This window comes from Sinocyclocheilus rhinocerous, unplaced genomic scaffold (genome assembly GCF_001515625.1).
Source record: "Sinocyclocheilus rhinocerous isolate Xijiao unplaced genomic scaffold, SAMN03320098_v1.1 scaffold1048, whole genome shotgun sequence".
NCBI classification, from domain to species: domain Eukaryota; kingdom Metazoa; phylum Chordata; class Actinopteri; order Cypriniformes; family Cyprinidae; genus Sinocyclocheilus; species Sinocyclocheilus rhinocerous.
The window spans coordinates 919,306-936,162 of NW_015649578.1; the positions used below are offsets into that span (position 1 = coordinate 919,306).

The 16,857-nt window shown below is 36.9% G+C and overlaps 1 protein-coding gene across 1 annotated transcript in view; it reads left to right on the forward strand.

Annotated features, from left to right (window-relative positions):
* Positions 1 to 16,857, forward strand: part of LOC107710777 (1-phosphatidylinositol 4,5-bisphosphate phosphodiesterase eta-2-like) — a 49,805-nt gene that overhangs the window by 27,323 nt on the left and 5,625 nt on the right. Inside the window, exons 11-22 of the mRNA XM_016515623.1 lie at positions 830 to 937; positions 2,098 to 2,250; positions 3,546 to 3,644; positions 3,928 to 4,028; positions 4,118 to 4,203; positions 5,211 to 5,396; positions 5,693 to 5,800; positions 6,097 to 6,221; positions 7,793 to 7,877; positions 8,959 to 9,105; positions 9,242 to 9,321; positions 12,450 to 12,780. Coding sequence (XP_016371109.1) covers positions 830 to 937; positions 2,098 to 2,250; positions 3,546 to 3,644; positions 3,928 to 4,028; positions 4,118 to 4,203; positions 5,211 to 5,396; positions 5,693 to 5,800; positions 6,097 to 6,221; positions 7,793 to 7,877; positions 8,959 to 9,105; positions 9,242 to 9,321; positions 12,450 to 12,780 — 1,609 coding nt within the window. The remainder of the gene's footprint in view (positions 1 to 829; positions 938 to 2,097; positions 2,251 to 3,545; positions 3,645 to 3,927; positions 4,029 to 4,117; positions 4,204 to 5,210; positions 5,397 to 5,692; positions 5,801 to 6,096; positions 6,222 to 7,792; positions 7,878 to 8,958; positions 9,106 to 9,241; positions 9,322 to 12,449; positions 12,781 to 16,857) is intronic.

Sequence of the window (16,857 nt, forward strand, 5' to 3'; positions counted from 1 at the left end):
AAAAGCCAATAATAGCAGAAAACGGGGTCAGACATTGTTTGACTGATGAACCACTATTGATTAACCCATTTCTGTATCTGGCTGCATCTATCTACCGCTGGCCTCTTTCTGTTAAAGTCCCTGTCAGTGTCAGCACTGCATTTCTGTAGTCAGTACATGAGAGCGATGTTCTGTGCCAGACAATCAGAGCATTTACTGATAAAGCAGCTTAAGTGGCGATGGGTCCCCTGGGTTGTAATTGTCTTGTAAGATGCTGTTACTGCTAGAAGACCCTTGGGCCAAAAACATTCCCTATTCAAGTATGCCAATGAAGACACAAATGCTTTGAGCATTTTTGCAGTGAGAAAGCTCAGTACTCAAGGGGACGATAGTGTTTCCTTCAAATGTCTATGCCAGTAGACCAGACATGCTCTTATTCAGGCAGCTGCTATAAATATGTTTAGAAAAACTAACTTGCTCAGCAAGATTTTCTGACTATAGAAACTGACTATAGAATAAGACGATTTACACTAAAGGCTGCTATAGCTCCCCTTGTTGAAGAACTGAGAAAACAATGTGATGAGAATTGGTTGCTGAAAATATTTGCGTTCAAGCATTTGTGCGTAGATGTTAGTAAGTATTTGTCACCTTAAGACACCAACTCTTCAAATAACTTTCAGTATGAATGGCTTTTTAAACTGGAATCCAGTTCTTTTCCTGTTTGGACACAGACTATTTTTGTTTGTGTTATCATATTATAGTTTACTGCCGAGTTAACTAGTGTTAGATATAAGTGAAAACACATTTCACAAATCTTGTATTGACATGTTTTCTGTATGTTTGTTCATAGGGTAAAAAACTGCCCCCAAATATAGACGAGGATGCAGAGGAGGGGGACGTGTCTGATGAAGACAGTGCTGATGAGATGGAGGACGACTGTAAGCTGATGAATGGAGATGTAAGTATTGCTAGATGGTGTGGCGCATTTTTTATTATTTTTTTAATTTAAATTGAAAAAAAGTAGCTAATGTCCATTCAACATTGGAAAGAGAAGATCGAAAATCGAGTACATTACATTATGGGATACACTATTATTACATGCAGTCAACTCTGTTGTATACTGCACATTTCTGCAAAAACAGTAGATAATTCATCATACAGAATATAATATATTAGGAAGAAAAAGTAAGAATAGTATGTTAGTATTCTGAACAGCTCAACAGTTGTTGGAGGAGAGATTTAATATTGTCATGAAAATAATGTTGCAATACAAATACCTTAACAGTCTTACAATTAGTCTTAATTTTCTTAATGCAAAATATATTTTGTTGTTGTTGTTTAATTATTAATATTTTTTGACCCACTTTATATTAAGTGGCCTTAAAAACTATGTACTTGCATTTAAATTAATAATTTGGTACAATGCACTTATTGTGTACATACATGTTTTTACATTGTACTTATATTTTAAAAAAAACCTGCATGTAATTACATCTGTAATTAATTTCTGTAATTACATTTATAATTACACTGTTAACCCATCCCTTACACTTTAACTCATCCCTTCCCACCTCAAAAGCAGCAAAAGTGTTTTGCATTACAATATGAACACAATAAGTACATTGTACTTATTTTTTGATGTAAGTACATAGTAGTTAAGGCCACTTAATATAAAGTGGGACTATATTTTTTTATTTACTGCTGAAATATCACCTGGATATGTTCTTGAAAGTTTAATGAGATTCACCCTATAATCTTCAATGCTTCAAGTCCTTCCACATCTGTCATGTTCTTTTAGCAGGAGATTTCATTCGTACTCTATGCACAAGGCGCTTAGTGAAATCTCAAAGACTCATGCATTTTGGATGAAAGCTCCTCTCTCTTAAGTGCCTTAATGTAAAAATAAAAGATGGCATTTTGGCAAGTGAATATTTGTCATGATTTTTTCTCTGCGTGTAAAATTAGGTCAAGGACTTGAGTTGAACTTACCTAGATATTTTGATGAATGGTTTTGACCTTCTTGTTCTCTGCAGATGTTATTACAATGCTAATTTTAAGACCGTCAGTTCACCCGTGAGGTCCATTCGAATACACTTCTCTCTCTGTCTCCCTTTCCAGACATCTATGAACAGGAAGCAGGCGGAAAATGTTGCCAAGAAAAAATTAGATAACCTCATGAAGGAGTCAAAGATTCGTGACCGGGAAGATCCGGACAGTTTTACCATCGCAGCCCTGCCGCCGGCGGGAAAACATGACAAATCACTGCTGAAGGTTAATATGCTGTACTTCACCCACAGCAACTATACATACATGTCACTCCTTCCTTTCCAGGAGAGGAACTGTTATCACATTTACTGACAAATTTACCTCATTCACTTTTGCTTGCATTGCATTCTAGTTTTGTTCTATGTTAATGCATTTAGATCAATATAGTTTGTTTACTGTTGAATTAATCACTATTTTATACACTTATTAGTTGATGATTTTTAAAACAAATTTTCACAGTAATTACCATGATAATCATACAAAAATACCGTATTTACTACAGTCTTACTGTATTATTCTCTTACCTTTCACTCATTTAAACTGTGCAGCAAGTGCTCTAATTAGGTTAGTTTTGCTCTTGTACAGATGTGTGTAGTGTGCTTATTTAAGGACTGACTCGAGGCTGATTCAGATAAGACACAGGATTGCACACAGAGGTTTTTTCGCAGCAGGCGCCACACCACCGTCCTTGACAGCCCACAGAGATACCGGCGAACATGCATAAGGCCCATATGCAATACATTTATAGCATTTTTCCCTTGATGTCCACCCTCTCCTTGACACCTAGAGTTAAACAGTCTGTATCATGTACCCTTAAAACTAAAAATGTTGTAGATAAGTCCCATTTACTGCATATTTTGAATGAATTGGTTGCTACTGCCACCTAGTGATTGTTGTGAGTTATATTTGATAGGCAAAAACTTTGCTGACAAATCATGTTAAAATGTGAAAATATGATGCAACAGGATTTTGAGGAATGTTTATTTGTTCATCTCAATCTCTCAATCAATCGACAGAGCTTTGATCACAAAACTAGCATTTAAATATCATCTTTCTAAGACATATTATTGGCAGATATAGAGTGACAACTGATATTTATATGTATTTTATCTGCTGTACTGTTATAAAGCTCTCATCGATTTACATTCCAAGCTATCAGAGTTTCACTGTACTGTTCGGCCATATAAATATCAACTGCAACAAATTGCATATTTTTGCTCAGTTTGGGCCTCTGAATAAAATGTAAGTGTTGTTGTTTTTTTTACTCCTCGAGTCTGAGCTCAAGTCTGAACCATAAAAGCCTGATGTAACAAATATGATACTCAACAAAAAAAAAAAAACATACAAATTTTAAGATTTTTTTTTTTTTTTAAGATTTGATTTTCAGTTCCATTTCAAAAATGTAGATTTGATGATTGATTATTTTACATTTACTGTCATGATAATGTATTATATTTGGTATATTTAGGGTATATATTCCTGTCCATATTTTCACTGCAATGCATCTTTTTTTAATACAGGGAAAAGCAGAAGACAGCACTGACACTGGAGACGAGGGCAATATTGGTGGCAACAAACGTCTGGCTAGATCTTTCATGGGGAACTTCTCCAAACGCAAGGTAGTTTTACATATAGATCAATGTGCATATGCACCCATACTAAACCAAACAATGTTTCCTTCCATAACAACATACTGCACACACTGAAAAATGCATCTGTCTTCTGCATACATACTGAATGAATGATTAATAGAAATAATAAAATGTGTATACGGCTCTCTGCAATACTACATTCAGCTGTGTAATAAATTCAGGGTTTATAATGACCAGCTGACTGTATCTTATATGTGACATGCTGACTTAATTAACACTGCATCACCTCAACTCCATCTGTTCACTGTAGAAAAAGACAAGTAAACTGAGGAAGTCCTCCAGTTTTGAGGACACGGACACGGATCAGGAGAGCTCGAGCGGGGCGTCTAAAGCACCAGTGCATCACAGCAGGTACTGTTAGAATCGCTCATGGTGTGTGGACTTTTTAATATATTTTATGTTTCATTTTTGATGTCTGTAACTGTTATCTGTTTTAACAGAAAGAAAAAAACAATGAAGTTGTCAAGAGCACTTTCTGATCTGGTATACACGAAATCTGTGGGCACACCAGACTTTGATGCACAAGGTGAGAAGAACAGAAAACATATGTGAAAATCTCAAATTTCCTGTGACATTCAGAATTACAAAGTTGATGAAAAATGTATTTATTTAGGCTCTCAGAGTGCGGCTTCATGGAGGGCCACTTACACAATCACAGAATCAATTAGAAATGTTTAATTTATTTTATTATTAATGGTTGTATATTAAAATTCAGTTTAAATATACGTTACACTGAAAAAAACATTTGGAGTAGGATTTACTTGGACACAGTTTTCAAAGAAACAGCAAGTATCTAAGCAAGTCTAATAACATAGAATTTATAATTTTATAATACATCAAATGTACTACAGTAATAGTTATATATATGTGACCTTGGACCACAAAACCAGTCATAAGGGTCAATTTTTGAAATTGAGATTTATACATCAACTGAAAGCTGAATAAATAAGATTTCCATTGATGTATGGTTTGTTAGGATGGGACAATATTTGGCTGAGATACAACTATTTAAAAATCTGGAATCTGAGGGTGCAAAAAAATCTAAATATTGAAAAAATCGCCTTTAAAGTTGTCCAGATGAAGTTCTTAGCAATGCATATTACTAATCAAAAATTAAGTTTTAATATATTTACAGTAGGAAATTTACATAATATCTTCATGGAACATGATCTTTACTTAATATATTAATGATTTTTGGCATAAAAGAAAAATCAGTAATTTTGACCCATACAATGTTTTTTTTTTTTGGCTATTGCTACAAATATACCCCAGCGACTTAAGGTTTTGTGCTCCAGGGTCACATATATATATATATATATATATGTCTGTATTGTTTTTATTTGTAAAGCGATTATTTATTTACAGTTTACATTTTTCAAATGAATAAACTGCTCCTTCATATTTTTAAATGGCACTCTTTCTCTATGTGGTTCCAGCTGATCAGTTCTGATCAGTTTGAATGATCGCGGTCCGGTCAGTATATGTCAGTGTATGTTGTCACATCTAATGCTTGTGTGTTGGGCTGTGTTGCAGTGGGCAGCAGCGGTTGGCAGGTGTCATCGATGAGCGAGACCAAAGCCCATCAGTTAATGCAGCAGAAGCCGGTGCAGTTCATGCGATTCAACCAGCACCAGCTCTCGCGTATCTACCCCTCCCCGTACCGCGTGGACTCCAGCAACTTCAACCCACAGCCCTTCTGGAGCGCCGGCTGCCATCTGGGTATGCCAGTCCACCCACAAACAAATAGTTCTGTTTAATGGAGAAACCAAGAATAAACAGTATGTCTGAAACATACTGGGAACCTGCTGCTCACTGCTACACTGTGGTGTTTTAATAAATATGAAAATGGTTCAGTTCTTGGAAGACACTACTGGATTTATAAGACTTTTTCTAATAATGAAAAGGTTACATTTTTGTTATGATTTCAGTTGCTTAAATGGCTCCTAACATCAGACATATTCTTGTAAAAATGAATCCTATAATAGTCAATGAATTTTGATGGCTTTTTTATGCAGTGGCTTTGAACTACCAGACAGAGGGCAGAGTGCTGCAGCTCAACAGAGCCAAATTTTATTGCAACGGCAACTGTGGTTACATCCTGAAACCTGCCTGTATGTGTGAAGGTGAGTTTCTACATTACTAGTTTGCTTGTTTTTTTTTTTTTTTTTTTTTTTCAATGATAATATCAACAAATTGCATGCATTAATAGAAGACTCCAGTACAAAACAATGTAATTTATCAAAGAAAACAAAATACAGTGGACAACAATGAATTTAGGGAGCATTTAATAGATCAAGTCGAAATCAAAGTCAGAGTTTGTAAATCTAAGAATTAGCAATCCAAACTAGGAAAAGAGTTGATGTTATGAAGTTATGATATCATTATGGAATTGTAAGTACAGAATTCTTTGTTCTTGCAGGTTCCTTTAATCCAGTGGCCGAGGATCCTTTACCAGGTCGGTTGAAAAAACAATTGGTTCTTAAGATCATCAGTGGCCAGCAATTACCCAAGCCTAAAGACTCCATGCTGGGTGACCGAGGAGAGGTAAATCAAAACATAGAACATAGAAAATGAGTGTCATGATTATAGTAGAACATTTCCAATCCCATTATAATCACTAAAGCTGTCACTCACTGCGGGTTTACCCTGATTTCACTGAGCCTGTGGATCAGATCGATTGATTTCCACCTCGATTTAAATCCCATATACGTTGCAAGCAAGCGACATATCATAACTCCAGAATTATTCTGAATCACGCTGCTTTTCATTTTAGTTCTAAAGCTTATTTTGATTGTCAGGTTTCTTAAGCTCACACTACAGTAGTGAAACATAAAACATGCATCAGATTCCTTAAAGTTTTCAGTAACACTTTAGTATAGGGGCCAATTCTCACTATTAACTAGTTGCTTATTAGCATGCCTATTATTAACATATTGGATGTTTATTAGTACTTGTAAAGCACATATTCTGCATGACCGTATTCTACATTCCTAATCCTACCCAATACATAACAACTACCTTACTAACTATTAATAAGCAGCAAATTAGGAGTTTATTCAGGCAAAAGTCGTCGTTAATGGTTTGTTAATAGCCTTAGACTATATATTATTTTAGCTGGGATGTTCTTGCATAATAAATTAATATAAACTAAATTCTATATTTCACATTCACACACATTCATTTCTGTGTAATGTACATTATCGCAAAACAAATCAGGGTTTTACATTATGCTACATTATATATATCTCAAAAGAAGTTTTCAAAAGAAAAAACGGTAACTTAAGTATAGGGACCAGTTCTCACTATTAACTAGTTGCTTATTAGCATGCCTATTATTAACATATTGGATGTTTATTAGTACTTGTAAAGCACATATTCTGCATGACCGTATTCTACATTCCTAATCCTACCCAATACATAACAACTACCTTACTAACTATTAATAAGCAGCAAATTAGGAGTTTATTGAGACAAAAGTCGTAATTAATGGTTTGTTAATAGTGAGAATTGAACCTTAAAATTGTGTTACCAAGTTTTCCCATTATGACTGATACTGATAGGACTAATTTAAATTGATATTAAAAAAAGTTCTGATAAAAGATTATTTTCATTAGAATAATGTGCAATGATGATTCATGCACAATAAGACTTGTAACATTTAAAGGTGGGGTAAGAGATTTCTGGTAGCCAATGCTGACATTTGAAATCACCAAAACAAACACGCCCCTACCCCAAAAGGGTCTCGCCCCTATTTTTTGCTAGTCGGCCCGAATCAGTTTTCTAAAGCGTTTTTGAAAAATCGCTTACTCCACCTTTAAGAAAGTAAATGCAGTTTGTTTTTAAACACCCTGTATGTAATCAGACCTTCTCACAATCTGATAATAAAGCATGAAATCAGTTACTGAAAATTATACAATCATTGGACCATAGTAAATCATCATAAAGCCAAAGTAATAACAGTATACAAATCACTACTTAAGGACACAGAATTACATTTCTTTTAGGAATTTTATCTCGAAATGTTTAAAAAGGTATTGTAACCACAGTTCCATAGTTTGTTTTTGTATAGTTTTAAAGCTCTTTTAACTGTTTTTTTCTTTTTTTTTTTACTTTAGATAATTGACCCATTTGTGGAAGTGGAAATTATCGGTCTACCAGTGGATTGCTGCAAAGAGCAAACCAGGGTGGTTGATGACAATGGTGAGAGAGCAATGTCCCATGACAGATTTTATATTACGCACACAAACAACAACACAGCTTGCCATTTAACCTGTAATTGATGGGGGATTTGTCATTAAAGTATCATTAAACTGTGAGACCATTCTTTGGAGTGTTCACAAGTGTGTGTTTGTTTGGAAGAGGTGCAGTAAATTTATGCATGATACTTGCTCTAGATCTAACCTCATATTGCATCTGTGCCACTAAACAATTCAATAATTCATGAACTTGAATTACATTTGCATTTATTTTCTTTGTAGGCTTTTTCTTACTAAAGCGACTCACATGTGCATGTAGTGTGGCATTGAGGTAACTAAAGATAAAAAAGGAAAGTCACACTGAGATTTGAAGTGTCATCAAATGTTATTTGAATAGTGGAGGCTAGATTTAGTCAGTAGGGGTGGTCATAATGAAACTTGACACATGTAGGGTAGTAACATTTTTTGAAGACTGTCAAATGCAGACTATCGAGGAATGTGTAGATGCAACCTTGTAAAGAGATAACCCTGAGAGAGTGACTAGGTGAAATAGAGGTTTTGGAAATGGGCTCATTTTCTGTATGTTTTGAAACATGAAGTGGCTGTAATGGCGATAATTTTGGAGAGGATTTGTGAGGAACCGCTCATTCTTGTATGGGTTGATTTCATAGTGACACCAGATGAAAAGGGAACAACATTGGCCCAAGGATAGAACCCTGTGGGACCACAGAAGCTATAGGGTACAGGATATTGAAACTGATCTTTGTCAGCTTACATGTTAGAACTTTTTTGTCCAAGAAGGACTCTAGAGCTGCTGTCAAATACAATGGACAAGTCCAAGAGAATAGCATTTGGGTGTAAAGGTACTCTGGCAGGTTTAAGTTATTCAGTCTCTCTGATGCAATCTATTTCAGTTAAGTGGCCTATTTTGTCTGGTTTGTCAAGGTCAAGCAGGTAATTTTGTTGGAGTGAAAATGGCAGGTGAATATGAATATTCTGATACCTCCGATCCTTTCTTCCTTTCCATTATTTCTGCATAAATTTATCCTATTTTATATTCCCCCTCCTCTATCTTTCTCTTTCAGGATTCAATCCTATGTGGGAGGAAACGCTCGTCTTCACTCTTCACATGCCAGAGATTGCTCTTATACGCTTCCTGGTTTGGGATCATGACCCAATTGGCCAAGATTTTATTGGCCAGAGGACCATTGCCTTTAACAGCATGATTCCTGGTACCAACTTTCATCTAGATACTACACTTCTTTTTATATTAGAAAAAGTATTGTGTGATATATCAGGCATTTGGAATATATGGTTTTTCAAATGTTGAGTGCATCCTTAATCAATATGCGTATATTTGATTGTAAGGCTACCGGCATGTGTATTTGGAAGGCATGGAGGAAGCTTCCATCTTTGTTCATGTTGCAGTGAATGACATCACCAGTAAGGTGAGCACTTCGTGTGGTTCGCAGAAAGAAAAATGTTGGTGCTATTGTGCGCAGAGAGCTGTATCTTGCATTGTTAATCTGAAAATGACAGTGTTCTCAAAATTCCTAATATTGTACAGTAAAAAATATGCTGTTTAAATATAATTTGTTGTAGACTGTCACAGAAGGCTCTTAGCACAGCTAAATGGGATTGTACACTTCATCAAAGAAATTGTTGATACGTTAAAGATATCCTCCCTTCTATTTCTTACCTACTAATTTAAAGCCTTAATTTTATCAAAGTTTTTTTTTTTTCAGTTATTTATACTCGTATGTAGCAATTTCCACAAATATAGTACAAAATAGGACCTGAAACCAGTCATTTTCTTTTTCTTTTTCAACAAATGAACAGTAAAATGCTTCACTTGTTGATCATCAACATCAGGACGTCAAAATAAATTAGTTAAATTATATTTTATAGTTATAATAAATTATATGAACTGTTTTATTTTAAATTCATTTCATATGTGGTTTGCAACAGGTCTGAATAAAATCCTGATTTATGTGATTCTATTCTGTTTTAGCAATGAATATTAAATAACAGCATAAACATTACATAAAAAAACATAAAATTTATAAAATTAAAAAATTAAATGTAATATTTTGCATGGGTAACATGATTGCAGATTTACACTAAGTTCTGATATCAGTCAGTAGGAGCTGGCTAATTTGGGACTAAATAATTATATATATATATATATACATATATACATACATACATACAGACTTGTATCTACCTAGCTATGGTTATTTTATTTTATCAAAAATATCTAATAAAAAATTTTTTTTAATTTGTTCCACTAATGCTATGAAAAAAAGTAGGACAGTTTGTACCCTGTTCGTACAAAGTGCCAGATGATGTTGTAAACATGCTCACTGCTTAATTATATCATGCTTTTGTTCATAATTTGTGCCCTAAACATTTAGCGTCAACAACAAATGTTATTTGTGTAGTTTGTCTGTTTTTCCCCTTCTCCCTCTTTCTCTTTTTTCTTACTTCTCTTTCTCTTATGTTTGTGATTTCAGTGCACCCATCTTAGTCCAAAAGCTGCCTATAGAGGCAGGAAATTGTTAGGATCCTCGTTCAAAACTCAGGTGTAGTGAGACCTAATCAGCACCCTGCATGTTCCTTATGAACCCCGCCCTCCCCCCACAGTGACTGTGGCCTAAGCCCTGATTCATTTGTTAGCCTTCACCATGCCAACTCATACAAAATGAGTTGTGACATAATTGTGACTTCCTTCCATGGCTGCATTCTCATTGACCCCTAAAGCAGATCCAGTGTCAATGTCCCTACAGCAGGCGACAGCGTTCACTCCTATTTCACTTAACTCAGGGCATTTAAGGCTATGATAGGGTTTTGACTGCCTTCTGCGCAGTAACACTGCACTCAAGCTGTAGAGTCCATGAGAGAGATACGTTGATCTTATTTTGTGAAGTGTGTTACATCCTTTCTATTCCTATCCATGATTATGAGGGTCTGCTATGAGAGCCGGAGTTTAGCAGGTACTTTTTAATATTTTTTGAGCCAAAGAAATATCTTATGTTCTTGAGAGCTGGTTGCTGTAATTGTGTAGATGATCATAAATGCAATAGAATTACATGCAAATGTATGAACTTAATTTATGCATAATTAGTGAGGAGATCAGATGGCTGACAGCACTTTGAAGATCACATGGATCTACTTGAACATAGTTCATGAAATGACACTGGGTGTTGTGCAGAGAAACAGAAAAAGGCTAGTTTGAATGCATTTATTTATTAATTTATTTGAGTAAATATGCCTTAAATATATTTATTACTTAATTATTAACATTATATATAAGATTTTGATACCTTCTCCATTTCAAACAAGCTAGGCACCCCCAACACTGTTTTAGCATCAGAACAGATCACCCAGTGTCATTTTTTTTTAATCAGAGATGGTTGGATATAAATGTCCTGTCACCTTTCACTTGACATTTATTCACATTTCACATTTTTTAACACTACCACCACAAATTCCCAACATTGTCTGTATCTTCATGTTCATGTTCATTCTGCTTCATCTTTGATAACATTTGTTATTTAAATTGTCACTGTTTTCTAATAGTGACACTTTTAAGTTTTTGCATTAGATTAGAACAGAACTTAACTGACAAATTGTGGATAAATACTACGTGGCAAATTATCATTCATAATAGGGCTCTCATCAAATGATGTTGATCATGTAGCTGGTATAAACAAAAATGTTTTGTTGTCTGTATACTATGCTGAAAAGCTTAAACCAGCCCAGTGTGATTAGTTGGCCACCAAACTCGGCTGCATTTTCCAAAAGCATCATAAGCTTCTGTAGATTGTAGAAATCAATGGCTTATAATGACTTTGGGAAATGCAGCTTTTGTTTCCACTTGTCAGGCTAGTCTGGTTTGATGCTTTTAAACTACTCGGGCTCATTGGAAATATATGCAGCAACCTGCAATTCTGCAAAACTCAAAAAATGTACCTATATGTACGAATTGCTACAGTTTCTAGTTGAAATGAACACTAGAGGCAGTAAAACTCCAACAACTTTTATTCCTTTCCACACAAAGTATGATTTACAGGGCCAGAGATTTGATTAAGAAAGCTTATTTTCGCACAATTCCTTGCAAAATATTATATTATGACTTCAAAACAATGTGAACATGCTGCGAGATTTGAAAACTGATAGTTTTGAACGTTAGCGTCACATATACTTCATATGTATGGGATTTCCAACATGATCATTAACCTTTTAGCGACACTCCCTGGACATTTGAATTCTGAACCGCCGCAATACGTACCTGAAGCAATGTACTAAAAACACAACAACATCGCCACAAGTACATATTTCCAGTGAGCCTGGGTTGGTTTTAAATGGACACTTTAAGTTGATTTCAGTTAATTTTTCCAGCTGGGCACAAGTTATCAGAGTGGTTTGGTCAGCAGTTTTTGCTTCATTTGTTTGAAGAATCTCTGAGAGCCTGTTAAGCCTAGTTAAGGTTCTACACTACATCATGTTTAGATGCTTCCATTTGTCATATCTTAGATTCATATTGTTCTCCGATTTTTCCGATGTCCCATTGCAGGTTCGAGCAGTCAGTGGTATAAAAGGACTCTTTCACAGAAACCCAAAGCAGGCATCTCTCGACAGCCATGCTGCTGCTCTGCTCAACCGTAAGAGCACCTTCGGTGCTCACCTCCTGCGCCGCACAGCCAGCGCCCCTACCAAGGGCCAACCCAAAGTCAAGAGGGGCTTCCCCGAGATCGCCATTGACACAAAAGATTGCAGCTCGGAGGGCGCCAGTGAGGAGCAGGGATTGGAAGAGGGGCCACCTGTCCACCACAACGGAGATACTGCATCTGCAAAATCATGGGGTCAAGGCACCAACGGGCAGCTTCACCCTGACGACAGTAAAGGTAAGAGTACTTTCTTTTCTCCAGAGCCCCGTGCTACACCTTACCGAAACAAGGGTGCAATGAGCGAACCACTGAAGCGAGCCAACAAGCTAAATGACACTGGGTGTTGTGCAGAGAAACAGAAAAAGGCTAGTTTGAATGCATTTATTTATTAATTTATTTGAGTAAATATGCCTTAAATATATTTATTACTTAATTATTAACATTATATATAAGATTTTGATACCTTCTCCATTTCAAACAAGCTAGGCACCCCCAACACTGTTTTAGCATCAGAACAGATCACCCAGTGTCATTTTTTTTTAATCAGAGATGGTTGGATATAAATGTCCTGTCACCTTTCACTTGACATTTATTCACATTTCACATTTTTTAACACTACCACCACAAATTCCCAACATTGTCTGTATCTTCATGTTCATGTTCATTCTGCTTCATCTTTGATAACATTTGTTATTTAAATTGTCACTGTTTTCTAATAGTGACACTTTTAAGTTTTTGCATTAGATTAGAACAGAACTTAACTGACAAATTGTGGATAAATACTACGTGGCAAATTATCATTCATAATAGGGCTCTCATCAAATGATGTTGATCATGTAGCTGGTATAAACAAAAATGTTTTGTTGTCTGTATACTATGCTGAAAAGCTTAAACCAGCCCAGTGTGATTAGTTGGCCACCAAACTCGGCTGCATTTTCCAAAAGCATCATAAGCTTCTGTAGATTGTAGAAATCAATGGCTTATAATGACTTTGGGAAATGCAGCTTTTGTTTCCACTTGTCAGGCTAGTCTGGTTTGATGCTTTTAAACTACTCGGGCTCATTGGAAATATATGCAGCAACCTGCAATTCTGCAAAACTCAAAAAATGTACCTATATGTACGAATTGCTACAGTTTCTAGTTGAAATGAACACTAGAGGCAGTAAAACTCCAACAACTTTTATTCCTTTCCACACAAAGTATGATTTACAGGGCCAGAGATTTGATTAAGAAAGCTTATTTTCGCACAATTCCTTGCAAAATATTATATTATGACTTCAAAACAATGTGAACATGCTGCGAGATTTGAAAACTGATAGTTTTGAACGTTAGCGTCACATATACTTCATATGTATGGGATTTCCAACATGATCATTAACCTTTTAGCGACACTCCCTGGACATTTGAATTCTGAACCGCCGCAATACGTACCTGAAGCAATGTACTAAAAACACAACAACATCGCCACAAGTACATATTTCCAGTGAGCCTGGGTTGGTTTTAAATGGACACTTTAAGTTGATTTCAGTTAATTTTTCCAGCTGGGCACAAGTTATCAGAGTGGTTTGGTCAGCAGTTTTTGCTTCATTTGTTTGAAGAATCTCTGAGAGCCTGTTAAGCCTAGTTAAGGTTCTACACTACATCATGTTTAGATGCTTCCATTTGTCATATCTTAGATTCATATTGTTCTCCGATTTTTCCGATGTCCCATTGCAGGTTCGAGCAGTCAGTGGTATAAAAGGACTCTTTCACAGAAACCCAAAGCAGGCATCTCTCGACAGCCATGCTGCTGCTCTGCTCAACCGTAAGAGCACCTTCGGTGCTCACCTCCTGCGCCGCACAGCCAGCGCTCCCACCAAGGGCCAACCCAAAGTCAAGAGGGGCTTCCCCGAGATCTCCATTGGCACAAAAGATTGCAGCTCGGAGGGCGCCAGTGAGGAGCAGGGATTGGAAGAGGGGCCACCTGTCCACCACAACGGAGATACTGCATCTGCAAAATCATGGGGTCAAGGCACCAACGGGCAGCTTCACCCTGACGACAGTAAAGGTAAGAGTACTTTCTTTTCTCCAGAGCCCCGTGCTACACCTTACCGAAACAAGGGTGCAATGAGCGAACCACTGAAGCGAGCCAACAAGCTACGACTCCAGGATCCACTGGATGAGAAGCCGGGTGTATTTGCCCGTGTTGCAATCAAAAGCTCTGGGCGGGTTGGGATGACTTCCAATTGCATAAAGTGTGTAATTGGCTCCAAGGAGAGTCCAGACTTGGAGAGGAAGGTTACCCAGCACACACCTGCTCCCCTCAGACGTGAAAGGGTGTCTCGGTCTCCAACACTTTCCAGACAAGTTCAGCCAGAGCCCATTCTCAAACCACAAGTCTTGGCCCAAACGGACTCAAAGCCCAAACCAGATCCTCAGGCTCAACCCAAGCCTGTATCCTTACCTAGATCAAGGGCAAAGGTCCGACAAACACTGGCTGCACAACCCCTTAACCCCACTGAGGACCCCAGTGTCAGAAATGATCGCTCATGTAGTGTTCCACGCCGACTCTTTCGGTCCCCATCCACACCACCTCCTTCATTTCCAGACAGCAAAACTAGCCTATGCTGGCAATGCCCTGCCCCACCCAACTATGGCAGCAACTGCAACGAGACTAGATCTGTGAATGACAATAAAAGATTATCTGACAGTGACTCTAGCAGCTGTGACAGTCTGGCCAGTCTTGATCTACCCACCATATTCCCGACGCGGGGAATGGAGAACCGAAAGCGGGCCGCAGGGACACTGCAGCGTGAGATGAATGCTCTGTTCGCGCAGAAAATGGAGGAGATCCGCAGTAAATCCCCCTTGTTTTTTGCTGGTAAGGTGTTTGTAGTTAGATGGATCTCAATTTTTTGAACGTCCCAGTACCTTAGATAGGTTTCAGTAGGCTGTGATAGAACCCAACAAATAGCCACCAAAGACCTTGTGGATAGTGTGGATCTCGTTGAAGGCTGATCCCAACTAGAACTGGGCAATGTCATCAATGGGATCTTGTCACAGTAACAAGAATACTAAATATTAAGCATTACTGTTGGATATTGACTTGTTTTAATGTGCATTTGCCCACAATTTCCTCTTAGTTTCTTTGTCCTTAAATCAATATCCTGAAACCACATTTAAATGCAAATGAAGCTGCATGGTGACAGTGGGGGCATCAGTATCTGACACAATGAGGGCATCCCATCAATGCTTCTGTGTGATTTTGAAGTAATTGGTTTGGGAAATGATTGTAGAGCAAGGTTTTGCCAACACTTATATTAATTACTATGATAAATGATCTGTAATTCCCTTAGCAAAACCTAATTAACTTTTAAGAATACTGAAGAAAAAAAATTGTTTCTCTTAAATGGAGGGCAATGACTGTTGGAGATCTCAACAATGTCTCAAATTGTTGTGCTCATACTTATCAAGATAGCAAAGTCTGCAGTCAGTTTTAGAGTAGGAGAAACATCTGGGACAAAGATATTTGATACGTAAATGACAATTCCACTAAATGTCCTTATCTATGAAAGTGCAACCTTTGAGCAATGAAAATTTAATTTAGGGGCTATTATTGGGTTTCCAGAATTGAAAAATTATCTTTTACAACTCAAACCCAATTATATATATATATATATATATATATATATATACACACACACATATGATCACATTTTGTTGCTTTGAAGCCTGAAATGAAGACGGACACAGTTTTTGTTTTATCCAGCTGTATTTACTCAGTACAACTTATTACATCCAAGTGAAATATATAACACCAACATGTCAGAAGAAAAAAATAAAACAGAATCACTGAGTTGGAAAAAGGATCACCCGCTTGTGACAGTATTTTGTCAAACCACCTTTTGCTTTAATTACAGCCTTTAGTCTGTTGGGATATGTCTCTACTAACTCTGCACATCTAGACTTTGCAATATTTGCCCGCTCTTCTTTGCAGAACTGCTCAAGTTATTTTTTAATGGTGACTGTTTGTGGACTGCAGTCTTCAAGTCATTCCACAGATTTTCAGTGGGGTTTTTCCTTAAGATTTTCCTCAAGAATTTTAGGGTATTTTGCCCGATCCATTTTTCCTTCTATCCTGACGAGTGCTCCAGTGAAACACCCCATAACAGGACATCACCACCTCCATGCTTTACTGGAGGAATGCTGTTATTTGGATGGTGAGCTGAATTAGACATTTCGTTTGGTGTTGAGGCCAAATAATAAAATTTTAGTCTCATCTGCCTCAGAATCTTCAAGATGTGTTTTGGCAAAGCTCAGTCTGACTGCATGTGG